Below are 27,506 nucleotides of genomic sequence, written 5' to 3'. Positions count from 1 at the left end.
CCTGTACTCTGTCCTTGCTCCCCATCCTCCATCCTTGTCCTCCATCCTTGCCCCCTGTCCTCAGCCCTTGCTACTTGTCCTCCATCCTTGCTTCCTATCCTCCATCCTTGCTCTGTCCTCTATCCTTGCCCCCTGTCCTCCACCCTTGCCCCTTTTCCTCACTCCTTGCTTCCTATCCTCCATTCAAGCTCCCTGTCCTCCATCCTTGCTCCCTGGCCTCAGTCATTGCTCCTTGTCCTCCATCCTTGCCCCCTGTCCTCCATCCTTGCCCCCTGTCCTCCATCCTTGCCCCCTGTCCTCCATCCTTGCTCCTTGTCCTCCATCCTTGCCCCCTGTCCTCCATCCTTGCTCCTTGTCCTCCATCCTTGCCCCCTGTCCTCCATCCTTGCCCCCTGTCCTCCATCCTTGCTCCATGTCCTCCATCCTTGCTCCGTGTCCTCCATCCTTGCTCCATCCTCCATCCTTGCCCCCTGTCCTCCATCCTTGCTCCATGTCCTCCATCCTTGCCCCATCCTCCATCCTTGCTCCGTGTCCTCCATCCCTGCTCCCTGCCCCAGCTGTCCATAATTCAGGTTCTCAGCCAGGGCCTGACCTTGCAGCCGTCTCTCTGTGTCATTTGTCTAGGCAGCTCTGTGTCACTTGCCTAGTTCCTCAAGGTGCCTCCACCTCTCCCAGCTCCTCACCAGACCCTTCCCGCTGAGGAGCGCACCCAGCTCAGCCCTTCCCGCAGCAGCTCAGAGCCCACACGGGCGTTTCAGCAGGGACCAAGCCTTCTGCGGGACCAAAGCTGCTCCCTGGTCCCAGTGCAAACCCAGGCTCAGCCCCAGCGCCGAGCTCCTCTCGAGTGGAAGCTCGGGACGCGAAGCTCTTGGACAAGCTTGGGACGGGCCGGGGCACGCAGCCCGTCCTCGGCACAGCGTGAGAGCCACAGGAGGGATGGAAAATCCTCAGGGATTGCCTCTTACATCTGCCCAGGCTCAACAAACACCCCCTCTGCCAGGAGCACCTCCTTGGCCCCCCCCGCAGCCTGCCTGCCCGCCCCGCGCTGCAGCACGCTGGGGAGGACGTGGGGAGCACCCCGCTCCCACGTAGCACCCTCTGCAGGACCCAGACCACTTCTCCTGGGGGAAAAACCAGGACAACTAATTGTCCTGGTGAAGGAAACTAAATCCCAGGAAAAAAAAAGACTGGAAGTCCTCAAACCTAGAGCGGGCATGCTGCTGAGGGTGGGCACCCAGAGTCCGTCTCGAACCAGAGGGGCTCTGGGCGGCAGGCAGGCCCGGGGACGCATTGCACAACCCCGGTGTGCTAAATGCAATTTGCCGCCACAGTTACACCTCTCCGTGGCCCTGTTCAAGCACCAAAATAGTCCGGGATTCGCCAAGAAGAAGCAGCCCGTATCACCTGCTGGGGATTGCAGAATGTCATCAGCCGTCAGCTTTGACAAGGCATGACATTGTTATTGCTCCACACGGCTAGTTAAAGTAATATAAAAAGACTTCTGTCCTCCCGAGTCTTCAGTGATTGAATTAGCATGATCACCCCTTTTTCCAGTAACATAAACCTGTTTTTAAATCAATAAGAGACGTATTTCACAAGCGCCTTTTAACATACACCGTTAATAGGAACGTGGCCACCAGAGCCTGGGATCCTGCCACCCCTTTTTCTGTCCGACACCTCGGTAAGTGGAAGGGACACGTTACCGGGCACTGCTCCGCTCGCTGGCAGCCACCTTCAGCCACCTTCAGCTTGAATTTCAGCGTGAACACGCACTGCCCCAGGAATATCCTCAAACCTCACCGAGGGAAGGCCAAGAACGAAATCTTCAAAGGTAGCGGGTGCGACTCGGAGCTTCAGGCACACCGGAGGACGATATTCAGGTGATTTAGCACCCAGCCCTACCCCTCTTTACCCGGTGGCATGTGCTGATTACTGTGCCCATGGCACCCATCTGCAAAACGAGATCAAACCACCTCAGTGTCTCGATGTGCTGAGGCTGATTCTGCCTGCGGTCCCTCCAGTGGAAACGACAACCTCCGTAGAGGGAGTGCTGAGCGTGCATCAGCTCCCAGACTTCTTACCCGCACAGCCCCACGCGTGCACCCGTGCACATCTAGGCTTCTGCCTTCATTGAGTTGAAGAAGGTATGTAAAAAAGTGATGGGGAGGAAAAAAGGAGGAAGAAAAGAGTGGAAAAGTGAATTAAAATTCTCAGGGAAGAGGAGAAATCCCAGCAAGCTGCTCCCCAGAGAAACGGCCGGGGTGTGAGACCCTCTTTCTCCCCAGGACAGCAGTCAGGCCCCGAAGCGGTACGCCCAGTCCGGGGAGGGTGGGAGGAGAATCAACACGAACCAGAAACGAAGAGGTGCGGGACAGAGGTGATGCTAAAGACATCAATAAAAAACACGAATGGCTGCTGAGCTAGAAAGCGGAGAACAAAAATCCTTGCAGCGATACAGGCCATCGCTAGGGAGGGTGGCAAAGTAGAGAATTTTGGGTACAGGTGGGACGGGCAGGGGCAGAACCAACACTGCAAGGCCGTATGAAAAGCAGGTCTCGTCAGGCAAGCTGCATTTCGCTATCCGAAGGCTTTACAAACGCAGTTGAGGACTGCGGATGCACCACACCGAGCAGCTGGAATCACTCATCAGTGACTCGTAAGATCCTCATTAAAAATGTGAGCGTTTATAATGCGATGGTACCACAAACACTAACTGCGGGGTGCAAAAAGATCTAGCAGAAGATCCCCAAGCGCGCCGTTGTGCCTTACGGCGGTGACACCACCCGCTTCGGTTCAGCAGGGTTTTCTGAATTCACTCCTACGGCTCCTCGAGTCCTCCCCCCTCCTGTCACCGGATGAAGCATCACTTTAATGAGAAGCCACGTTAAAGAACTTTCTTCGAGCCTGACAGATCAGCCCATGAGCACTACATCGGCAGAAGCACACACGCAGATGACGCTTGCTGCGAAATGCCACCCTCGCCCCTGAACAACTCCTGCTGGCTTCCCAAGCGCAGGATATTGCAGGAGGATTTCTGTTTCCGTGGCGCAGGATCAGTGCCACCAAAACTGGTTAACGCGTGCCCCAGGAAGGCAGCAGCCGCAGCCGGCAGCTCCTGGGGTCAGAATGTGCTGCCCCTCGTTCCTCCTGGTGCTGGTCCAGCCTCGTGCTTGAAGCCTCTCCAACACGCATTTGCGCAGCATCATGCATTAGTTCTTGCCCTGCCCGTCCTGCCTAAAATCACTCTCGCCCTCGGACCGTTGCCCCGTTAATACAGCCTGGGGCTGGCCTGGCTCGTTCAGCTTTAGTTCAGCTCTCCCTGCCTCTCCCTGCTGCTCTGGCTGGGACTCGCGTCTCCTCAGAGCCTCCACTTCCCCCAGGTCACTAATTCCTCTCCCGGCATGCAGAACTCCGCATCTGCCTGCATGAAAGAAAAAAATACCTTGTGCCTTAACCAAGCGTGCTGGCAGCTCACCCTCCTGAGGATTTGTTCGCACAGAATTTACCCAGTCGCCACCAGGACTGTGCACAGTTTTTAATAAATTTTAACACATCCACCACCAAACAAGGGGATGGTGCCTCAGCTGAGAAAGGGGTGTAGGATGGAAGGGTTCGGATTTAATTGCGAACTAGAGGTGTTTCTGGAGCAGAGGGAGCTCTACGTGGTGAGGAAGAGATCCCTCTAAACCAGAAACAGGCTGAAGTTCTGAGGAGGGCCAAATGCTGATGGGGGAAGGTGAAAAACAGCAAGGAGAGGTCCTCGCTGAGGCGCAGCTGGGTCGGTGCTCACAAACCTCGGGAACCAGACCAAGAAGAGGAGGGCATCTGCTTCTACACGGGCAGCAGCAGCGAAGTCCAAATGTAGGCTGTGCAAGCTGGAGAGCGCGCTTAGAGGAGCCTGGAAATAGCAGGCGGGAACATTGCGTCAGGACACCTCAGCGCTAGCGTGGAAATTGTACTGCGGTGAAAGAACACGTCCCACGGGTGGAGTAGTGATCTTACGTACTAAAGAAAGGCTGGAGACAAATATATATATATATAAGTAAGTTGATTGTACTTGCCAGTGACACAGAATTTGTACAGAATGAAATGTCCTGGCTGAGCTGGGAAAATACAGTAGCAGGATTACTCTTCTGAGGGACCGGAGGACGGGGCATGCTAAGAGAAACCGCAGAGACTGCAAGGGCAAAAGGCGTGATAGGAATAAATCGATAAATCGGTAGGAACCAGAGACCAGGAGGTGCTTCCTGGAACAAAGAGCCAGAAAGCTCGTGAGTCTCAGGGAGTCTGAATTCAGGTTTGGATGGAGCAAAAGGCTTTCCTTCTCCAAAACCTCGGCTCCCACGCAGCACGCTGCAGCACAACGCTTTCTCATGCTTAACCTCGTAATAAGCAAACTCCTGCAAGGAATCTTTGCCCAGGAGTTTTGCTCCAGAGGAGTACGGGAGTCTTGGTAGAAATAAAAGCCAGCAGAAAACGTTCAGAAATGTGGGCATTAAAGGCTAAAGAAACCCACGCTGTTTATTAAAAAGTCTTTAAACGGGAAAAGTTATGATCTTAGAAATGAACCGCCCTTCAGCGAAACGAGGAAAACAACAGAGCGTTTGCTCTAGGAAGCTAAATGCAAAGCTGCAATAACGCAGGACAAAAAGGATTTAGAAGAAGCTTCAGGAATAAAACCAAAAAACCTCTTTTTAACTGTATCAGAAACCGGAAGGCAGCCAGACAACGCGAGCTTCAATAGCTGATCAAGATGTAACCCGAGGGCTCAGAGATTTTATGAAAAAACGTTCAAAGGCTGCTTTGCAGAAGTGGTTACCCCTGAGTGCTCCCACGCCCAGCCTCCCTCTGCCACCGACAGAGGTGGCTGTGGGATCTGAGCGGGGTCTGAGAGCCTCGGAGCTCCTCACCCAAGCAGCAGGCTGCTACAAGAAGACTCCCCGTAGATAAATAACGACTTAGCCGCTGAAAACAAAGGACGTAAGCAAAGGAGAGCAAGTGGCCGGTGTGCTCAGGGAAAGCAGGCTGCCCAGGGACACCCAAGGGATTCATGCTGATGCCTGGGGGGTCAGCATCTGCGAATAGCCAGGAAGGAGGGCTAACACTGACGTGGCGATGACCACCAACACCGAGCTGTTCGGAGCCTATTGACAGACGGTGATGAGCTGGCAAGTGAAACCCAACTCATACAATAGATGTAAGCCAATGCCCACATGGAAAAACCAGTCGGAATTGCACACCAGGTGACAGGCACTGAGCCACCTTTCAGCAGGAAACCAGGCATCAGAACCCGGAGTGGCCACGAGCAGTTCCGTGAAACGTTAACTTACTGCTGAATCAAGGCGAGAATTGCTTCGGAAAGGAGAAAAGAACAGACCAGAAAGTGTCCCGGTGCCGCTAGCGACCCATACCTGCCTGTGCCTTGAGGGCTGCGCTCGGTTCTGGTCCCCTCATCCCCCCCGGAGCAGGGTCCTGCCGGACTCCCTGCCGAAGGGCTGGATGCTGCAGGGCAGCAGGGGCCAAAAGGCAGTCGGAGAAACTCCGGGAAGAAAAACCACCCGAGGCTGGAAGGGCAGAGAGCAGCCCCGCGGGTGAGGCTGGGCTGCAGGTCGCTGAGCCTGGCCGGGGGATGGCTGTCGTGGGGTTTCTCCTAAGCACCGTCCCCATCCGTGGGTCAGACGTGTGCTCCCTCCCTCGCTGAAATTCACAACAGACCCCCCGCAATTGCTTGATCTCCTTCAGGCTGTTCGGTGCTGTGACAAAGGCGAGTGCCTCCGTGGCCTCTTGCCCAGAGATTTTCACTCCGGTATAAAATTACAAAATTCAGCAGGATGACCAAATCACAGCACGGTGGACGTTGGAAGGGACCTGGAGACCATCTGGTCCAACCCCTGCTGAAGCAGGGGCAACCAGAGCAGCTTAAATCTGCTTTTAGCGACCCCAGTGGAACTCAGCAGAGCTGTGCCCAGCGCACAGGAACAACCTGGCCAGAACCGACCCCCCAGCAGTATCAGCACAGGACTGGATTTCTCTTTGAATGCATAAAACAGATGCATGGCAAATGGGAAAGTTGCAAGAGAAAGAGAAAAAAATAAGTTACCGTGTGTTAAATATGAATGTGTTATTTTGCATCTGCTTTCTTACTGGTATCTTACTGGACGGTGCTCGTGCTTTAACATTTAAGCACGGCGGGGTACCCAACCCCCCCCTCCACACACACAGCCCGAAGTAAAGCACACACGGTCTGCAGACCTTGTGCAAGCAGAGAAAGCAAACCCAGGTGTCTCCTTCCCAGTGCCACGGCCCGTCTGTGCAAACGGGGATGTCCCCAGATCACGGCATGGCACGGGGGAGCTGCTCCCAGGGCAGGCTCTTCTGCAGCACTGCTTCGAGAGAGGGCTCTGCTGCTGCTGCTGCCCCTGGCATGGCCTGGCACGGCACGGCACGGCACGGCACGGCACGGCACAGCCTGGCACGGCACAGCCTGGCACGGCACGGCATGGCACGGCACGGCACGGCACGGCATGACAACCTCCCTCCTGCAGCTCCGCGGGCCAGGGCGGCTGGCAGGGGACGCGAGCAGCGCTGTGGGTGCGCAGCGCTGCGGGACCTCCAGATGCAGACCTCACGGTAAGGATGAAGCGGGGGAGCCAAGTTCCCAAGTGTTGCGCTCTGAGCACAAAATCTGACACACCCGAGGTGAAAAAGGCATGAAGAACGTTAGCTAAATCTGATCTCAAAACTGTTTTCAACTTGCCCAGGGACTTAAATTCAGACTGCTTTCAAGCAGCCTTCTCCAGCAATGCCCAGGAAGGAGCAGGGCATGGAAGGGCTCAGACAATTTGAAGTCTGGGCTCACAAAAACCTCTGTTCTTGGCGATGCCTTGTAAAACCAATTGGCCTACCTGCTCCTTTCCGTCCTCGCTTATTCTAATGTCAGTCTGCGTTTCTGCCTACTTGGTACCTGGGTGTGAGAATAATCCTCCTTATCCTTGTTTGTGAGGTAACGCTATGGGAAGGGAAACCAAAGAATCATCATCCCTCCATACGTCTACACGTGTGCAGAGCTATTAAGTTCACGACAAACATTATGTCACCGCAGAGTTTTGTACCCAGAAACACTTAGAGAGGGATCTATTTGCTCCCCTGCCCTATGGGGAAACTATTCTTAAGCACTCCGACACGGACATAAATGTGCGTGCACTCATACCCTTATTGCTCTCGCCACGGTGGGACGTTACAAGCTTCAGTGCCGTGATATGATTGGTTTTTAAATCCCAGTCTCACAGGATTTTAATTACTGGTCTGGCGCGGCTGGGAGTGGAACTTGCTGCCGTCGGATGGAGGGGGTCGATACGCCGGCCCAGAACATATTGAGCCACGGTGCTCGCAGACTCTATTGCACTATTTAATCATCTTTTGCAAAATTTACAGTGCAACAGAAGGAATCAATACGGAATTTATCACATTCCCTTGTAAATATGAGCACGGAGAGGGAGGGAGGCTTTCAGGCGCTCTTGCACAACAGCTGGCCTGGGCTGGCTGCGTTATGGCAGGTGCCGGTATTGTGCGAGCCAGACCTGCAGCAAGCGCCAGGACAGAAACCTGGGGGACCTCCGGGCAAGGGGCTCTCCAGAACACCGATCCTGACGCCCCGCTGCCACCTCTGGGTAAGGGAGGGCTTGGTGTCCTCCGGGGAACTCGCAGGAGCTCAGAGGACTCAGAAGCTCCTGCTGGTGCCGTGGGCTGGGGCTCTGAGGGGTCCCCGTGGCTCTGTGCGGGGCAGGGATGCTCCCTGCACGAGCGCTTACCGAGGCTGCTGGTGGGATCCCAAACAGCAGAGTTATGATTGCAAACCGGCCTGCTTGTGCTCACTGGGACTGGGTTACAGCCTTGTTCTTCCCTAGACAAGCTGGTTCTTAACTGGTTGGTTTGAGGCAGAACCAGAGCAGCCTGTGCTTTTCCTCTCCCCACACTGAGCTGCAGCAGCGCCGGCTTCCAGGACGAGCACACATCCTCCCGGAGCTCCGCAGGCGGACACGGTGTGCATTTCGAACGCAGGTGCCGTGGGCCAAACAAACACCAGGCTCCTGTGCTGCTCCCCCCGGCCGTACCCGTGCCACTGGTGCTTCCAAAGCCCCGGCTGATCCCAGGGCACAGAGGCAGAGCCGGCAGTGATCACGTTAAAGGGTGAGACAGGAAAAGCTGCCAAGGTAGCTCCAGAAAAAATGATTTTGAAGGGAACCAGCTCGTGCTGGAACTGCTCAAGCACACCAACTACTGCCGCATGCTCTTTTGGGCCCTGGCGCAGCGCTTTTCACCCTGATCAATCTCTACGGACGGCTACGCAGAGAACCAAGCAAAGCACAAATTGTCAGCTGGTTTGAATTCAGTTGTATCTGAACCTTGGCTAGAAGTTTTTGGGGATCCATCCATCGGAAAAGAGCGTCAACATAACAGATCTCTGCCAGCTTGGCTTCCTCAGCTTCTCGTTTAGTTACCCCGGATTCCTCTTGCCGATGCTGGTGACCCCACCGAGCGCAGTGAACTGGACAATGACCCCTCTCGGGGTTTGGGTTTCCCCCCCTTCCTTGCTGCCACGCTCTGGCCGTGGGGACGTGGGGAGGCCGCAGCTATCTGGTGCTGTCCTTCGCCCTCTTGCTGCAAGAACAGAGCCTTTCCCTCAAGGAAAAGCCGAAAACGCCCTTGAGTCTAAGGCATATCACGCAGAATTCCAACACAAGAAAGCCAGCTCTGATTACAACCTGAATTTTCCTGCTAATACCACAAGCACTTTCACTTCCTGATGTCAAAGGAGCATCCCTTGTAATGCCAGCTCAGTAATCCATTTACCCATCGTTCATCCTATTTACAATACTTGCAGTTACGGTGTATCACATAGGTGAGCGTGGAGCGTTACCAACTGCGCTCAATTTACTGGCAAATCGAGTTCGGAAGCCTGGGTCATTGCAGCTTCAGCTCAAATGTTTTCAAAAACGCCCATTCTTTCTGTTCCCCCCCATCCCCTCTCCTTTAATTACAGCTGTGTGCACAGAGCTGACTTGATCACTCACAGAGCTGACCCGATCACTCACCCTTTATAAGTTAGCACGGATTGACTCGAGCATGGGTCTGGTGGCAGCCACAGCAGCAGAGGCAGTGGGTGAAGTCAGGACCAATGCTCCTCTCCCGGCTCCCCAGCAGTTTGCGGTGCGGTTCATGAAAGGCGGGTCTTGCTTGACGAACCTGACCTCGAGGACTTGTTAGCGTTAGGTCAGAGGCTGGACTGGGCGATCTTGGAGGTCTCTTCCAACCTAGACGATTCCGGGGTTCTGTGAGCTGGACTCAGCCTCCCTGCACTGCTGAGGGGTTTCTGAGTACCCCTCCTCTGAGACACTCAAAACCCAACCTGGGCAGACCTGGGCAACCTGCTCCAGGTGACCCTGCTTTGAGCAGCGGGCTGGACCAGATGATCTCCAGAGATGCCCCAGTGCTTTTATGGCTCTGTGATCCTACAACACCCTGGTGGGGAAACACGACTGTCCTCCTAGCACCCTCTTTGTCCCTCGTGACTATTGCAGTACCTTTGGACCCAAATGCTCCAGTCAGGGCCGCAGATGCTGTTCTTCAAAAACTGCGAAGTATGAGACAAGAGCTGGGCACAGCCAGAGGAACACGTGCCAGCCATGAAACACCGCCGAGCCAACAGCTGAGGCATCACCAAACCATTGGAGGGGCTCCTGCAGTCTGCTGAGCACTGGAGAGAGCGCTGCAGAGGAGAACAGAAGAGCTCTGCGGCATTCAGGTGAGCTCCTTCCACGCCACGATGCCTGTTTGACACCAGGGCTGGCACCAGGGCCAGCAGCTGCACGATCCCACAACGGCAAATGAGAGCTTGATGGCACCCTTCAAAACAAAGGCAAGCAGACTGGGCTTGATTTAACGGGGGAGAGACCAGTCAAGAGCTGTACAGGGACAAACAATTTCTGGTGAACTTCTCCAGTCTCTTCAGGCTCCTACAAGCCTCCTTCTGCTCAGTTCCCCTGGTTAGGCTCTGCCCCTCACAGCCTCACTTTTCGCGTGCCAGGTTTCAGACTGCTGGAATACTTTAAACCTGAATTCTTTTTCCCACATTAGCCTAATGAAGTAGCACCGGGTACTTGCTGCCCAAAAGTAAAGCTTTGCAGGTATTCTTTGGACCTAAAACCCTGCTCTGTACTTGTCACGTGGGAGTAACAAAATAAAAATACAAGACTGCAAGGATGTCCCCAAAATTAAACAAAACAACTCCCCCGTGACTGCAAAACACCCCATGAGCCCTCAGCAGCAGCAGTACAGGCAGGGTGAGAACAGCCGGGCCTCCGAGCACAGAAATGTAGGTGCTGCACGTTGTGTCTTTGCTGCCTTCCTCATCGTCTTGGATCCATCTGCTGCAGGGCTTGAGAACGCCGCGTCCACAGCGCCAGAAGCGACGGGCTCTGCATGCAAGCCCGCTCCTGGGCTCTCCGCAGGGAGAGGCTTGCTCACAGCAGCTCGCACACGCTGACGCTGCCCTGGTGCTGGAGGACAAGCGGCTGGCAGCAGCATGAGCCACCAGCGAGGTTTGGTTTGACTACCGGTGAAAGCCCAGGGCTACGAGGGTGACAGACGTGGGAGGAAACCCACTGGGCTTACCGGCACCGGGTGGGGGTCACAGGAACCGAGTTCCCCACAGACCTCTGCGCTCTCAGACAAATCCTGGCTACCTGCCTTTTGGCAACAGGTTCTGGAGGAGAATCGGACTCAGAAGGCTGACAGAGGAAGGCTGAGCTCTATGGCACGGCTGCCCCGTTGCCTGCAGGAAGGCGAACCTTTTAACACGGGCTATTTCGTGTAGCAGATTTAAGTGGTGACATTATGAAAGCTCCCTCTAAAACCAAGACGCTTCCATCACCAAGTAGCTGGAGACCCTGCCTTCCTTGCTCCACGGCGCACACAAAGCCCTCGGCATCGATCGTGCCTGGAGCAGCAACTGGTGCAGGCAGTAGACGTGAGCTCCCACCCACTCCTTCACATAAACACTGATATTTATGGTGTCAGCTCAGGTCAGGAGACTGTGAAATGTCACCAGCAACTGCCCTGAAGGACAACAGAGCAGCGACTTCGTCTCGCGGTCTGCTGGGCACACACATGCTGACCACAAGGGGATAAGGTCCTGGAGGGGTCAAGTGAGTCGCTGAATAGGCCACAAAAGGCCAGGGAGGTGGGGTGAGGGGGAGGCACACGGGGCTTCCCTTAAAAACGTGCCGCACAACGGGGCGGTTGTTTCAGCACAGAGGGGCCTGGGCAGTTAATGGCTTTGGCCCCGAGGGCAGGGCACCAAGCGAAGGAAGTGTTCGGGAGAGTAAATGGACACTTAGTAAAAAGGCAGGTGTAGGGAAGTGTAAAGGAGGGAGCGAGGGGAGCCTGTTCCATGTCAGCAAACAGGAAACATCCTACTCTCAGATGTCAATGGCAGACCGCTCGGGGAAATTATCCTCACAAAGGGCCGGCGGCAGGCACGCTGTGAAAGGTGTTCGATCTCCACTCGGAGACCTTCAGCCTCGCAGCCATGTATTCAGCGCAGATTACACGACCAAGAATGCCGGCCCGGCGCTTTGTTACCGCACGGAGCTGGGAGGAGGGGAGCACCCCGAGCCAAGGCAATGAAATCCTCGTGTCGCGCCACGCGCCGGTCGTGAAATCGCGCCTCCGCTTGCGGAACTCACTGAAAGGAGAGGGAAGAGGCCGGAGCGGCACCGCCAGCCCCCGGGAATTCACCTGGCAAGAGAGGGGACACGGCTGTGATTTAGAGCATCACAAGTTTTCAGCATAACTATGACTGCCAAGGGTGAATGGATGTTGTGCACGGACAGGCAAAGGCAGGTTAACCTGAAGAACATGACAAAGTTAGCCTCGGATCCTACAAGGACTTCAGCGTGGTCTCGCACGTTACGCACCGAGCAGGGACTCATGTCTGCGGACTGCTCTTCCCAGTGTCCAAGCACTGGGACACGCTTGTATCTTTGCAAGATGATGGTTTTCACCTGGAAATGCATTCTTAGCGTAGGCTACCTTGCATCTGTGCCCAGGAGGATTTCCACGGGGCTGTGTTAGGTACAGAATGTCGATGAGGATCGTCGAACCTTAGTGCTATGGCAGACTACATTCAGTATTTTACTCTGATTTTATGCTCAGTCCCTTCAGTTGAACCCAAACAAACGCAACCCTGCAGATTGTTGTGTGCTTTTTTTTCTGAGATCCAAGTGAGTTCTTCTGAGCTGAGACACGCCGCCACGAACAAAGAGCTCTCTGTGAGCATCGAGCAGCAGAAGTGGTCATTGATGGAGATGACGGTGGCTCCAGCACAGAAGCCCACAAACAGAAACAGCTTTCAAACCAAAAGAACAGTCCTCTCTATCAAAAGAGGCCTGTACACGGCAACGGCACTCAGACAGCTGAGCAGGGGACAGATGTAGAAATGAGCTGGACTTGCTACTTGCCGTTGTTTATCCAGTATGGCTTAAATTCTTCACTAACTTCACTTATTTGCACCCATATTTCACCCGCGCTTCTGACACCCAGCAGCTGCCTCATCGCTTTCAATCTGCTCGTAACACCCCCACCTTGCAAGGAGACTCTGAAAGGCAGGAAGAACACTCAGGTATCTTTGGAAAATCGCTTCTTCCAGCCCTTCCCCGGACGGTACGAGGCAGGCGGCTGCCAGCCCAAACTCAACAGACCGAAGAAGAGCTCTCAGCCTCCTGCTGGCAGCTCTGCCATCGCCTTCTCTCCTTACCACCGTGGCCAACACATCCCTGCTGCTGCGAAGCGCTGTACCGTCTTCACAGAAGACTGCTCCTCTGCCCTTGCGGCTAGTCCACACCTGTATTTGAGGTGTTTCTAGAGAGAACACAGCCCTGCCGAAATTCACAGCCTCTCACGCATGAGACGCTCCCCAGCCCCACGAGCCACAGGCTCGCCCTGCCCAGATCTGCTCCCAGCGCTGCCGGGACGAGCACTTTGACCGCGCCGCCTCTCTCCTAACACCCCAGAGCCTCCCTTGCCTGCCGCGTTCCCCACCACGGCCCTTCCTGGCCCGCGAACTCACAGCTCACCCGTCACGAGAGGGGGAATTCCACCCTGTTCCTCCCACGGGCACCCCGGTGCCGTCGCAGCAGCTCCTCCGGCGGAGCTGCCTGCCCGCCGGTGCCCCTGCACGGTGGCTCCGTGCGGTGGGACCGTGCAGATTTAGCGCCAGACCGAGCGCTCAGGCGGTGCCTGCACGTGCTGCGAACACGGAGCAGGTCGGCCGTGCCAGCCACACGCGCTGCACAGCACGCGGGCCAATATTTTGGTCTGAGGACTTCCCAGGCACCACAAGCACGCGCTCCCACGGACGCCAGAGCAGATGTCGGCTTTTTGAGCTCCCTTCTCTGCAAGCAAACCTCAAGAACCTAGGTTAAATCCATTTGCAGTAGGTTTTCTTTCAGTGCCTCATTTTTGAGGGTTAATTCATGGCCAAGAACTCGGGTTTTGGTATCCAGAGAGAAATCCTGACCCAGAGTTAATTGAATTGTGGAATTCAGTGGCATTGAATTCCAAACTTTCCGTCTTATTTTTCTGTTTGTGAAAGGTAACGAGCATACATACAGGTGAGTATCGAGGTTCAATGTTCCTACATTTATTTTTCCTCATCTCTTCTGGGAACGTTTACTTTTCATGGACGGTACTTTCCATTATCTTTTTAGTTGCTTTCTTACCGAATGAGCCTTATGCGGACACGTCACACAATTATCTGCCTGCCTGCTTCCCGAGAATTCACTCCCGAACCCCTGAGACGCCCACACCACAGAGATGACGACATTCCTAAAATGTTTGTGAAATCAGCATCTGGCTAGAGATACCCTAGAGATGTCCCCGCTGCAGGGACAGGCTGACAGCACTCAGCTCTCTCACGCCGCACTTGGCAGACGGCTGCTGGCTGGTCAGCAAGCACACACTTGCGTGCAACCCACGGCACGGCTGTTTGCTGCTCAGGGGTGCCCTAGGCGCCTCCGCAGGGAGGACAGGAGTTGAAATTGTTGTAGCAGGAGGAATGGCAGGGACAAAGGACATAAGTCTGGAGGAAAGCAGAACTCGCTAGCTCCATGGCCCGCAGAACAAGGTGCGCTACGGGCAGATGCAGCTAATTTAACGGCACCGTGCACACCTAGGTACACAAGCAGCGGACCCTGGTTCTGGACAGCAGCAGAACAAAGAAGCAAATGTCATCCTGGTAAAGATCAGCAGGAGGGTAAATACAAAAAACTGTTGTCATGGTAGCACATCTCTATTCTGTTGGCTAAAAGCAGCTTCTTCTTTTCCTCTACTTCTGCTGATGAGCTTTCTCCCCGCGAAGACAGCCCAGCGCTGCAACAGGCTGCCCAGCGAGGCCGTGCCACGTCCACCCTCGGAGGTCTTCAGGACGCAGCTGGCTGAAGCCCTGCGCAGCCTGGCGTGGCTTCACAGCTGACGCTGCTGTGAACAGGGGCTTTCACTAGAGACCTCCCGTGGTTCCTTCCAGCCTGACCTATCCTACAATCCGTGAATCTTCCTCTCTTTGGATCTGTATCTAGAGTCGTGAGTATGTAAGAGAGAACACTAAAGCGGGATTTATGAGAATAAGGACTCTGTGCTCTAACAGAGAGGACCGATAGCTGCACAGGCCAATTTCTGCAGATTCTGCATTGCTAAGCCCAAACCACCAACAGCCATGGGTACTGGCATCCACCCAGAGCCTTGCTGCCTACAGAGCAGGTATCCCAGTAAAACAGGGTACGGGTACAGTACAGGTACTTATGGGCTATGACAGATGGGTAGAGGGCAAATTGCAAAGGGCGAAATGTTCGAAATACCGATCAGAGAGACCAGTGCATGCATTTCCATTGAATTACGGGAAGAAATGGAAGACTCGGTGATTAAGATGAGGACACCCACCATCACCACACGAGAAAAGAAGCTGGAGATGACTAAGAACACAGAGACTAAAAGATAATGAGATTAAAGCAAACAGTAAATCGTATCTAACCCTGAATATGGAGGAGTGTGGATCTCGTCTAGGCCTGGCATTCTGTGGGCCAGGCCTCCCCGGCAAAAGGGCTCCTGGCCCAGGAGCCGGCTGGAGCCACGCAACTCACCTCCATCCAGCAGCAGCTTGACCGTCAGGTAGTCGTCGGCGAGCACCGCGTAGTGCAGAGCCGTGCAGCCCCTGAAACTGGCTCTGATGTTCAGGCGGTTGTTGAATTCGTCCTCCCGGGTCACAAGGACTGCAGGGGAAGAAGAACGAAAGCTCAGCTCACCGAGCGAGGCAAAGTAAAGAACTGTCTGTCTGAAAACGAGCTTAGCAGCATGGATCACCCGCCAAGGAGCTGGAAGCTTGTTAAGGGCCCAACGACTTTTCTCAGGAGACAATCGGGACCCTGCGGGGGTTTCTGGTGGCTACTACCCACTGCCCGGGGCAGCAGCACCGAGGAGGACAACACGGGGATCTACAAGTCCCGGCTGCTGCCTTCCCACTCCCCTCACGCTGGGGAGGAGGTGGTTGGAGAAAGCCAGAGAGAAAACCTCAGCGCTGTCCCAGCCCCGGCCTCTCTGCACCTTCTGTGGCTTCAAGTGAAACCAGGATTCAGCACAAAGGAGCACGCAGAGACTTCTGCCTTTTATTTCCCTTCTCCCGTGAGAAGGAAGAGAACGAACCGCCCGGTGCCTCCTCTGCACCACCCTCCTCCCCCAGCAGCCCGCAGCTCTTTAAGGCCAGGAGCACAGAACACCAAAACCCACCAAAACCAAGAGAAGAGAGACAGAGAGGCCAGGAGACGACAGAGCTACAGGTCCTGGAGACAGCAGTCAGCTGGGAGTGCCCCGGGGTGTCCTCAAAGTCCCGGTGGGCTCCCCTTATCACACAGCTCACCTCCACCAGGAGCTGCCTCCCGTACGCCACGCTTCCCAGAAACGTCAAGAAGCAGACATCTAAAAGCGGGAACTCTTCTAAAAATGCTTCCTTTGCTAACTGGCAAGTAATAAAGGTTAAAGCGCCAGAGCACGATGCCCAGCTTCACCCTTGCTCCTGTCCGTTTGCCTGCTGTCTTTGGTCAGGTACTGAAACCGTCTGCTCCCTGGGACCAGGAGTTTTTATTCTGTTTCTTCAGCCACCGGTGCAGCGGGCTGCGCGAGGTGCGCTCCTAGGCACCGCCAGGATGGGAATGATTCATAACGACACATTTTACAGCTCGTTAGAAAGCCTGGAATCCCCTACGCAAATGCAATTACACCGAGCCCTGGCAGGTTTTGTGAAGTCAGGCCTAGGACCTGTGATGTCTCTTCGAACAGAAGCCGACACCTCCTAAAGCTGATTAATCGTGTGTTTTTTCCTTCCTTTGAGCCCTGTTCTGCCGAGTGCCGGTGCGCGAGGACACCCTGCAATAGGGAGCGGCCAGCCGTTTGTGCGGGCAGGCTGCGCGAGGCTGGGACGAGGCACTCCGAGGGCAGGATACGGGCCGGGTGGTGAGGCAGGCACACCGACACGCCAACTCCTCCACATCAGGTGCAACACCAAAGCGGAGTTTGGACCGGGAGGATCGGGGAATACGTTAAATCAAACCCAGGTACAGTGGCAGAGCTGTCACCAGGCAGGCTGCAGGCTCCTGCAAGGTGACCCTGAAGCGCATCGCTTCTCTGCCACGCGCAGGTCCAGCCCGTCCCCGCACATCTGCATCTCGTTTTAGGGACCGAAGGGAATGCCAGTGCCGGCCCGCTGGCTAGCAGAAGGGGGCTTCCAGGCACAAAGGCGCCTTCACATCACTCCCGAGAGCATGCAGCACAGCCGAGAGAAGCCTCGTCTCAAGCCTGGCCAGGATGGAGAGGCAAGGCCCCCAAAGAGCTCAGGTATTCCGCGGTACAACCAAGAGCCCACAGCGACCACCATCCCCACGCCTCAGGGGAGCGAAGATCCATCTCCCACATCGCCGCCCACCCTCACCGGCCGTTTTACGGATGAGCAGCTCAGGGCTGTGGGCTTTGACAGCTAAACCCGAGGAAGCCCACGTTCAGGGGGTTTGTCCGTGAAGAGCTCTGGGCACCCAGTGCTCTGTGCCAGCAAGGCAAACGGGCACACACCGCGGATGTCCCGCACCGCAGCCTCCACGGTCCCTCCGCAGAACTCCTGACAGGTTTCCAGAAGATTTGATAAGTTCAGCACAGAAAGCACTGCAATGAGAGCCTGATGCTGCTCCAGCCCAGCATCTCCGCTAATGAACCGCAGTACCTCCAGGAAGATCAATTAATGCCCTGGCTCCTTTCCTTTCCTGGGTCTTTTCTCCGAGCGTACTGGGCGAGTATGTATATTTATTTATTTGTCGTCATTTCCTACCCAGGGAGGAGCAGGATAATGAACTGCGTGCGTCAGGGAAGATGAATCTGAGATACTAGGGAGCAGTGCAGTAAAGAGATTAAAGTGTTATTATTGTTGGTTTTTTTCCCCCATGGTCCGTTGTGACAGCTCGGCCGTCATCTGTAAAAAATGTCTCAGAGAGAGATAATCATCGGAAACTCAATAAAGCGTCAGGGGAAGCCTCGTCTACCATCAATCACTGGGTGCCTGGAAATTTTCAGCCCTCTGTCTCCCTTCCTGCCATCCATATAAATGTCTGTAATATATTTTGTGCAGTGTTTGTGGAGCATACCCTCTCGATTTGGATGTTTTTATGAAAAAATATTTATACACGAAATATGTAAATGGGAAAAAAAAATAAAAAACAAAGGCAGTTTCTCTCTCTCCCTCTCTTTTTTAAAATGCAACAGAATTTATTCTTTTTAATAAAACATGTCAAGCAAAGAATTAATGCAACTTCTTACTGAGTGGCCTTATCTTTTCTTCACCCCAAAAATATATAACATTAGAGAGGGATGAATGCAGACAAAAACAATTAACTTTATTGGTTGATATACTTTGCCTTAAATAAAGTCTATGTACATGCATTATGTATTGGCATTCCATTGTTCATTTTTTAATGTTGTTTCATACATTTTGCATTCACTGCTACGGCAATCTGATATATGTGTGTTCTTACTTCCATCAAGGAGCAGGTCTATGGCACGGGTGGGTTACGGTGAGGGATGAGAGCAGAGAGCTTTTAAAAATAAAATAACGCCCTGTCAAAACTGTCCCCTCGCTGATTCATCTTCTTAACTCCACCTGTGTTTTATGAAGGGTTCAAATATTACACCTTCGTTAGACTTTTCTGAGAGCTTTCAGCTCTTAGCAGTGAGGCAAAAAGCTCAGACAGACCAACGGACGCTGTCCCCGTGCGATTTTGGCTTTGCAAAATTGACGGGGCAAACGCGCACCCTGGAGAACCTACGTGGTGGCTTCCCCAGATTTCCTCCTTACACTGATCGGGAAAAGGTTCGACGTCGAGGCAGAAGGTGAGAGCATGCAACCTGCAGGCAGTCTGGAGACTGCGGGCCCTGAGGAGCCCCAGCGCGGGCTGAGCTCTGACGAGGTGGCCAGAGGCGACCTGGAGACGCCGTACATGAGAATTCACGTGCCACGTCCGCCGTCCCAGAGCTGAGGACGGCGGGTCAGCTCAGCGGTTGGGTGGGGAAGACGCCTCCAGAACCAGGAGGGTAACAGCTGGTGACATGTTAGCGGGGTCCAGCCTGCCTCAGCTTCCCAGCAACGGGGATGACGTTGGGGTGAGACTGGAACTTGAGACATGGGCCAGGAAAAATCGTAACAAGATCAAATGACACCGCAGAAAAGTTCCTTGGTTTAGTCTGAAGACTAAAGGGGTGAGTCCGAAGACAAGGGAGGAAAGCCAGCATTAACATGGCCAAAATCCAGCCACAGTGCTTGCACGCAGGTCAGCATCATTCAGCTGTATTTCAGTTGGACAAGTCTCCCTTCATTTCCTATCTATTTGTAAGACGTAAGTCTAAGTCCAGCAGTTGGATACGCTGCCCTTCCCCAGGAAGTGGCTGCGCGTGTGTCAATGGGATGGTGCTCCTACCTACAACCTTGTACTGTGTTCTGGCTGTATATAAAAAAGTTACCTCTAGGATACTGAGGAATTGCTTCTCATGATTAACTATGTACTGTTTTCTCTCACCTTCAGACATACACCCACCCACACATCACCAGTAACTCTGCATTTAAATAGAAGCTGAAAAAAAAGAGGTCAAATTTCCATTTCAAAGACAGAAAATGAAATTTTGGGGACCTCAACAACAAGCGCAGGTAGCCGAACAGGAACAGTATTACCTTCTAAAGAATGGAGGCCTTTTTCCTTGGCAGTCTCATACACGCTGCTGAATTCATCTCCGAGGTTTGGATCTGCATTAGCTGCAAGCAGGGTCTTCACCATGCTGTTACAAATCACAGAAGAGTAAGGCAGAGGTACAACACGAGGGATCAGAATCCATCAGAGTCTGGGAAAGGAGACAGGGCTCAGAAAGCCATCCTCAAACACTCCCAGCTAGCGGGGGGAAGTTAAACCAACCATTGCTGAACATTTCCACAAATAAACCACCAGCACGTCCTGAAAACAACGAGATGGGGGAGGCACTCGAGGCAGGGGTGACTGCAGGGCGACATGCAGTGACAAACACAGCCGTCCCAAGAAGACCTGCACAGAACGTGGGTCCGTCGTGGGAGGCAGTTACAGCCCTGTAACTTTTTTAGTCTGGATCAGCGGCGGAAACTGTTCACGGCCACAGCAGCTGCACAGTCAGAGCCAGAGCTTGGCTACCAAGCGGATTTTTACAACACTCTTCAAGGCATGGGAAGTAAAACTAGCTTGTGCTTTTACTTTTGCTTTTGGGAGGCAATCATGGCAGTAACGTCTCCATTATTAAAGGCGCCATCCTACAATACAAGCGTGTAGCACTTCAGTATGAAGCATGACAAGAGGTAAGGCTCTGAAAGGGGCCTATTCACGCCCAAGGTCTCTGCTCTACAATTTATAGCTCTCACTTGAGCGGTCCCTCTACACCTGGACAGCTGATGGAAGCCACCCCTACAAAGGCAGCTCTTGCAGCCACGTTGGATGTGACGTACAGCTCGTCCTTGCTTTCTTCTGCCCTCCCAAGAGGAAGCACCGAACTCAGCATTTCGAACATAGATTTCAACTGCATTAATTATACGGGTTCTGGAAGAAAAGCATTCAACTCCTGCACGAAGTTCAGTGAAACCTCTGTCTTTGAGAGCCAGACCATTTGTATGAGATCACCGCTGAAGACAGCCCGACCACCTGCAACCCAGCTCAGCAGCTGCCAGGACTTCTGAAAGAGATTTAATCTCTGGATTTGTAGAGGGCTTCCAATTACTGCATATTGTAGCTGTAGTGCCCGGCGGAGAGGCAGATCCTCCTAGGTCTGACCAGCATGGCAACACAGGCAGCATATTTCGTACTCCAACTATCCTCCAACCATCCAAAAGCTGAAGCTTTTGGTCTCCAGACCTGTAACGTTACCAGCACGCTACGGCAGATCAGCACGAGACACGCAGGCTAGGGAGCTTGGTGTGGAAGTCCTCCGTGTCTGCTTCTGAACCCAAACAATCATCAGGCAAGAATTAGATTTCTCACCACCTCCGAAAGCGGCTTGAAGCCAGTTAATTTTTAATTTTTTTTTTCCCAGGGTTCAAGCTTCCCATGACAGCTAGACAGTGAGGCGTGAGTTAGCATTCATCACCGGTGACATGGCTCACGGGCTGACAGCGGCTCTGTGCGACGCGCACCGCAGCCTGACTGACACGTATCTGCAGGCTGCCTCTTGTCAAGTCACATTTAGAATTTAACTTAAGCTTCTCTCCCGTTTACCCCATAAATGCATTAGCGGAATAAAAGCTGGTTATTCTGTTCTTTGAACACGGTACAACAGAGGCAGACTCCTGCAACACTTCACCACGTACAAAGTTACTTCTGGGGAATGAAGCCCCACGCTGGAAGCCAGGGGACCCTCCTGACATACACCTCTGTGATCACACTGAGTTCGTTTACATTCATACATCAACAACGTCCTTACTTCTAAAATATTTAGGTTGAGACGCACTACATCTTGATCTTCAAACGGCGATTGTTAATCACAGCCCAGCGGGGCCCCGCGGAGCCGCTGGCCCAGCCCCACGTCCCGGCGGCTGCCGGAGACCCCGCGGAGGAGCCCCCAGCCCCTCTCCGGGCAGCCTGTGCCAGGGCTCCGGCACCCGCCCGGCACAGCAGCGCTGCCTGGGGCCCAGAGGGCACCTCCCGGCCTCCAGGCTGGGCCCGGGGCCTCTGCTCCTGGCCCTGGGCACCCCCGGCGAGAGCCCGGCTCCGGCCTCTGCGCAGCTCCCCGCAGGCCCCGGCAGCCGCGGGGGAGCTCCCCCGGAGCCTCCTCCTCTCCGGGCCGAGCAGCCCCAGCTCTCGCAGCCTCTCCTCACGGCAGAGGTGCTCCTGCCTCTTCACCACCTCACGGCCCTTCTCTGGGCTCTCTCCAGTTGCTCCAGCTGCCTCTTGGACTGGGGACTTAGTTAACTGCAATCATTCACAATTCAGTGTAGTCAGGAGCACGTGACGCTGAAGATGTTCTCAAATATTTTGAATTGTGCACCCGTGATCGAGGTAGGCACCTGACTGGCAGCTACCTACTGGCACTGAGGGGAGATCATCTCCCCTACTTTCGGGTATCAGCAGCGGAGGACACGAAGCCTTGTGTAAGAGATGTGCTTGTCCCCTGCCGGCTGGATCTCTCCAGACAGCCTGACTTCTCTTCCCGTTCATTCAGCAGCGTTGTTCCTGGTGCAAGCATCACCGTGTGAGACTACCTGCTATCTTCAGCACAGTCCCACCCAGTCAGAACCTTTTTGCCTCATCCTCGGTCCTCTCAGAACGATTTGCTGCAAAGGACAACAAACCTCCCCCGCCACATTCAGGAAAAACGTCTCTGCTGCTCTGCTGCCAGATGCCACCACGGTAAGGCCACCTGATGTGGGAGTGCTGTCTCTCCACACCCAACAAGCCTGTAGGTCCTTCTGGACCACCTCAGGAGCATCAGTAAGGCGTGGGGAACAAAACTTATCCTACAAGTCCCTCAGCACCTCTCACAAGGGCTTTTCGGCACACACCTAGCTCCAGACCCATCTGTCCTGCACCGATCCGACGTAGCCCCAGGTAAAGGGGCGCTGCCTGAGCTTTCCTGCGAACTTCTACGGCTGCACAAAATGGAAAGCAAGAGAGAGCTCTGGCCACAAGCACAGCCAAGTGAGCCCAAGTGTGCAGCCTTCGCTGTGCAGAGCAGCTCCCCAGGCTGTTCCACCCCTGCTCACTACGTAGGTCCTCAGAGGCCCCTCAGTCCCGTTCTTGGTGCCAGGCTGGTGATGCTGGGCAGGAGGCGTGCCGTTTGTCCACAGCTACAAAACAGGAGAAATGAAGGTGTCACAGGCAGGCTTTCTGCCCGGAGGAGCTCTAGCGCAGGTCACTGATCTGCGCACAGTGCTTCTGGAAGATGCAGTGCTGGATTACTCCGGAGACATCCTGCAACTCCAGTACTGGGTGCCGGTCACCCAGTAAGTGATGCGGGAGAAGTGCACTGGAGACGTTGAAGAGGCAGATCCCTGTGGGAAGCAGGAGGTACAGGATGGAGAACAGCGGGGCAGGCACTGCCCTGTTCCCCCGTGGTTTCTTTGTTGAGGACCTCCACGCTCCTAGGGATGGACATCTAAACAGTGAGCAGCCCCAGGCGCAGCGGGACTGGAGGTTCCACCCAACACGCCGTGCTGGTGCGCCAGAGCACACTGCAGAGCTGAGACAAGGTGGGTGCCTGGGAACCTCATTGCCAGGCTTCACGGCAGGGTAAAGATCTCTCCACCGCTTCTGATCACAGCCTCCTCCTGCAGAGTCTCAGGTGGGAGCCTCGCTACTGAGCAGCAAGCCATCACGAGTGCAACCTGCCTCAGGTAAGCCCTTGATCGTTCTGCCCCAGCGGGCGACTTACTGTGAAGCCCTTGCATCCGGCACAGCACCTCTGGGGCGGCTTCAGCTCCAGAAAGCCATTCTGATCCTTCAAGTCCTTCGCAGCTCAGGTTCTGATACGGACAGACCTCCCCTCTCGGACCCAGGCCTCGTGGCTGTCACCACCAGAGATCCCTCCACTCCCATTTCAGCTGACAGGCTGTGATATGTTTTAAGGTCCGTGCCTCTTCTTCATTTTAAGAGAAATGATCCCAAGTCCCAGTGTAGGACTTTAATCCACAACCTCGCAGCCCAGAGGTGAGATATGGGTACCGAATGAGTCATATGAAACACACAACGACTTGTAATTTCCTAGGTAACTTCATCTGTCTTCCTGTCCTGTTCTTAGTGACTACCTTGAGATGAATGTTTTTCCCAGGCACTTCATCAGATATCACCTTCATGTGCTTCTGGTGACTCTCAGGAAGCCCTTTCCTCTTCATTCGTGGCACATACCTCCAGCATTGCTCTCTGGACAACAACCTTTCATGAAAAGTTTAGCAGAGTACCGCGTGTGCTAGCTGCTCGGCAGTCTAAATGTGCAGGCAGGAGGTTATGGTGTCTGAACTGCTCAGCTCTCCCTATTAAGGACCCTTTCCACCATTTCCCCCCATCTACAAAGCAGAGATAAGGAACATTTCCTGGGCTCTTAAGACAGCTGGGAGGCTCAGGTTTAATAAGCACTGATACGATCTCTTACTGGCAAAATTTGGTGTTCCAAAACCCTGGCCCCCGCTGCCAGCTCTTTTTTCAGGCTCTGGGATCCAGCTCTGTAAGCAGGAAGCGAAAGGGACTCACTGGCCCGATAACACCGTGCTGTACATCCAGCCTCCCTGTCCAACCGCCTTCCAATCTAACCTCCTGCTTTTGGGACGTGTCGTCCCCTCCAGGCACTTCTGGAGCAGCCAGCCCTTCCTGGAATCACAAATATTGATCGTACCCATCCAATTTGCAGGTAATGGGACGTTCAAGCAAATTAGCCTTCAGGAAAGGTAACAGCGGAATCAAAATGCAGAGTAACCGCACTCATCGGCGTAAAGCGTGTGGATTGGAATAAGCAAAGGACTTACAAAAATCAGATGGCACTAACAAAGCACGCTCCAGCAATCTAGTCTCTGGTTAAAAAATCCCAGTTAAATCTGGTTAGAAATCCCAGTTTCCCAGGGGGAAGAGGTGTAGCTGCTTCCCGGGTCAAAAGGCAACTCCGGGGATTAATTAAGGAAGCCCTCTGAAGCACTGCGAGGCTCTGGTCAAAGTGCTACGGAAGGCATCCTTCTCTTCCGAGCTAGCTCAGCTACTGGGTATTAATAAAGGGGTGGCTTTTCAGTGGAGGAGCCCCCGGTCAATATTCCTCCCGTTTAATTTCTCTTGGCACAGGTGTTGGGGCGGAAAACTCTCCACATCAGACACCCAGAGAGGGACACAGCCTAGAGCTGGCCTAGGCCCCTCCATAACTCACCTGTGCTCAACAGCCCCAACAAGCCGAGTTTTAATTTGCTGATCAAGTTTTCATTCGATTAGAGGCAGCGCCTATTCATCAGCGCGAATATAAATCCACAGTGACCCTGCCGATGACTCAGAGGGCAGCGCTTAGCTGAAGTTCGCCGGGCAGTTCAATCGATCGGAGAAAGTGCTTTCTGCTTTTAATGGCTGGACCAACATATTGTTAAATAAATAAATACATCCGTACAATGCAGGGGGTGGGGAAATCAATGACGAGGTGGCTGGACGTGGCTGGGGCTGCGTCAGGAGAGGCGCAGCGCCCGGACCAACCCGCCGGCAGCTGGGGTTGGTGAAGCACGAAGCCCGGTGATCCCCATGACCGTGAGTTAGCAGCACAATGCAAAAACCTGGATGCGTTTTGATATGCGGCTGCCCCGAGCTCTGGTGGGAGCCCCGGGTCCTGCCTGGACACAAAGAGCAGCCCTGGTGCGGCGATGTCTTAACTCTGCAAAACTCAGCAGGGGCAGGAGGTCCGGGGGGAGCCGCTGTTTGCACACAGGTGTTTCTGTGGCTGGGTGAGGTGCAGGAACCTGCTGACAGCGTCTGAGTGTGCCTCACCTCCCGGACGCTGGATGCAGAACATCCCTGGGAAGAGGGGAGCGAGGAGGGAGAGGCGAGGGTTTTTTTTCTGCTGTGACTGTACCAGCACCCTGCCCTGCCTGGCCTGCCTGCAGCTGGGTTACAGCCACCCAACTGATCAGAAACCAGGGCGTCGCTCACGGGAATCTCAAGTGGGGATGCTGCTGGGGCGCTGGGAGTGGTGGTGTGGGGAACAGCTGCCTTGGCCTGTCCTCGGGTGGGAGGCACAACGCAGCCACGGCCGAGTGGGCGCTGTTCCTCCAAGAGCTCTGCAACGGGACCCAGAGGGGGATTCGCTCAAACACGGTGCCTCGGTTTACAGGAGCAAGCCCCCAAAGTGCAGCATCCGCACGGAAGGAAACCACGTGTAACTCCTCAGCTCTTTGACAGACACCACTAACGGCCACGTGCGCTTCCAAAGGCATCCAGCTATCTTGCCAGCTCTGCTGCAGACAGCTCTAAAATAGTTGCCTGAAGTGAAAGGAGTGAAAAAAATCATACAGAACAGATGTATGTACCTAATATAGGTGACAAGGCGGCAGCAGTTAATCACGTCATTGCCTATAGACAGAAAGCAGCTCCGATAGGGCACCCTTCACACTAAGTCTTGGAACATACCCACCAGAATATTACTATGCATGATGTACTGTTATTGCCAATATAAAACATCTGTACAGCGCCTTCAGTGCAGTCTAGGTACGTGTGGAAGAGGCACACGTCCCAGCCTTCAAGAGCCAGCGATCCACGCCGGCACAGAGGGAGAGCATCTTCCCAATTCCTCTCTGTACGGAGAGGTGGAGGAGGGCGAGGCGAGGGAAGGGGCCAGGCTGGCCAGGCACTGCTGGTTGTGGTTCCTCGTGAGAGCCTCTGGCCCCCAGCTCTGTCATCTAGGTAGAAAGACAGGGAAGGAAAAGGATTGCTGAGGCACAGAGCGGAGTCACTTGTCTTTGGTCATTGCCCTCTGAGTCCTTGGCAGGGAGGTGTTGAGAAGGAAAGGCGTGGAAAGGAGAAAAGATCCAGGCCTGAAGATGGAGGCACAAGGAGAAAAGGGTGTGCAAGAAGCCAAAGCTGCAAAAAGGAAATAGGGGAGAGGAGAGGATGTTGGAACAGCTAAGGGAGGAACCAGAGCCCCTGGTGAAACAAGAACATGTACGTCTGGGAGGCAAGGGTGGGAGCTCACACTGTGAACTGGATGAACGAGCAAGACTCACTGAAAAGCACAGGGACGGGATGATTCAGCAGCACAGAGCACTGAGGTTGTCCCTTGCTGCTTTAAGAGAACACAAAGGGGTCTGTACTGAAGGACACCCATGGGAAAGGGAGCTGGGGACGAGCTTCCAACAGAAAGCATCTGTTTAAATAAAGAAACGCTCTTTAGGTGGAGCTGAATTCTGTTCCTGCCCCTCCTCCTGCTTTCCCTGCACTCGCTGAGGGCATCTTGATAAGATCTCTGCACAGCTGCTCAAGGCACTTAGTGCAAGACTGAAGGGCTCATTTACGTGTAAAACAAGATGGGTACGTGAAAAAGGGCGCAGGAAGATGGACGGAAGCCCTGCAGTTACAAATCAGCAAAGAGGAAAAAGGGAAGCTGGAAAGAAGAGGACTTGTGTGCTTAACCTGAGAAAACACACGCAAACTCCCTCAAAGCAGGCAGCTACCTGCCTCACTCCCACCCGCACTCCCCAGAGCCGCACCTTGTCCTAGCAAACATCCCCCGGAGCAGAGACCTCGCTGTGACAGAGGGCCAGCCGCAGCCAAGCCGTTGTGTGTTCTCTCCCCCCGCTGTAAAACGTGGGCGCTGGTGCTGCTGAGAAACCCGTTACCTCGCCATGCAGGGCCTGGACGGCTGCGAGGCAGTCCCCGTACAGCCGTGCCCTCCTCCCCACCCCGGAGTTACGCCTATAGCTCTGCCATGTACGTGGCCAGCTATGCCTAAAGCTCCGGGAGCCCTAAAATCATGCTGACTGCTTCCCCTCCCCAGGGCACTGCTGCGTACTGGTTGCATCGGTGGTGACGGACAGAAGCGGAACAAGGTGCGTTGGATCAGAACTACCCGACATCATCCCACCGGGGCTGGAAGCTTCCAAGCCGCTCTGCGCCTTAGTTTCCCCCTCTGCAGCACCAGTCTGCAGAACCTCTACTGCGTGAGGGGCTGAGGGGTGACTCACTATTTCACCCTCGTTTCATTTCTGGTGGAACAACACAACCCGGAGTAGCTGTATGCGGAAGAGAAAGGCAAGACGTGACATAACAGCAGCGCCCGCAATTCTCTGAACTGGCTACAGAGAGATGGTGACAGGACAGGAGACACACGGCATTGTCACTGCCACTTCTGCTGGCACGGATCAAAGCGTGCTCGTGTTCTCCTGGGGTGCACAA

At 54.3% G+C, this 27,506-nt stretch overlaps 1 protein-coding gene across 4 annotated transcripts in view; it reads right to left on the bottom strand.

Annotated features, from left to right (window-relative positions):
• Window positions 1–27,506, bottom strand: part of CLPB (ClpB family mitochondrial disaggregase) — an 81,082-nt gene that overhangs the window by 32,939 nt on the left and 20,637 nt on the right. For all 4 annotated transcript variants that reach the window (XM_083824161.1, XM_083824160.1, XM_083824162.1 and 1 more), the window contains 2 exons: window positions 19,319–19,422; window positions 15,198–15,326 (listed from right to left, as the gene is read on the bottom strand). In XM_083824161.1, the coding sequence (XP_083680287.1) occupies window positions 15,198–15,326; window positions 19,319–19,422 (233 nt within the window). The remainder of the gene's footprint in view (window positions 1–15,197; window positions 15,327–19,318; window positions 19,423–27,506) is intronic.

Source organism: Anser anser, assembly GCF_964211835.1.
Source record: "Anser anser genome assembly, chromosome: 1".
In the NCBI taxonomy this organism is placed as follows: domain Eukaryota; kingdom Metazoa; phylum Chordata; class Aves; order Anseriformes; family Anatidae; genus Anser; species Anser anser.
This window is presented reverse-complemented; position numbering and strand designations above follow the sequence as displayed.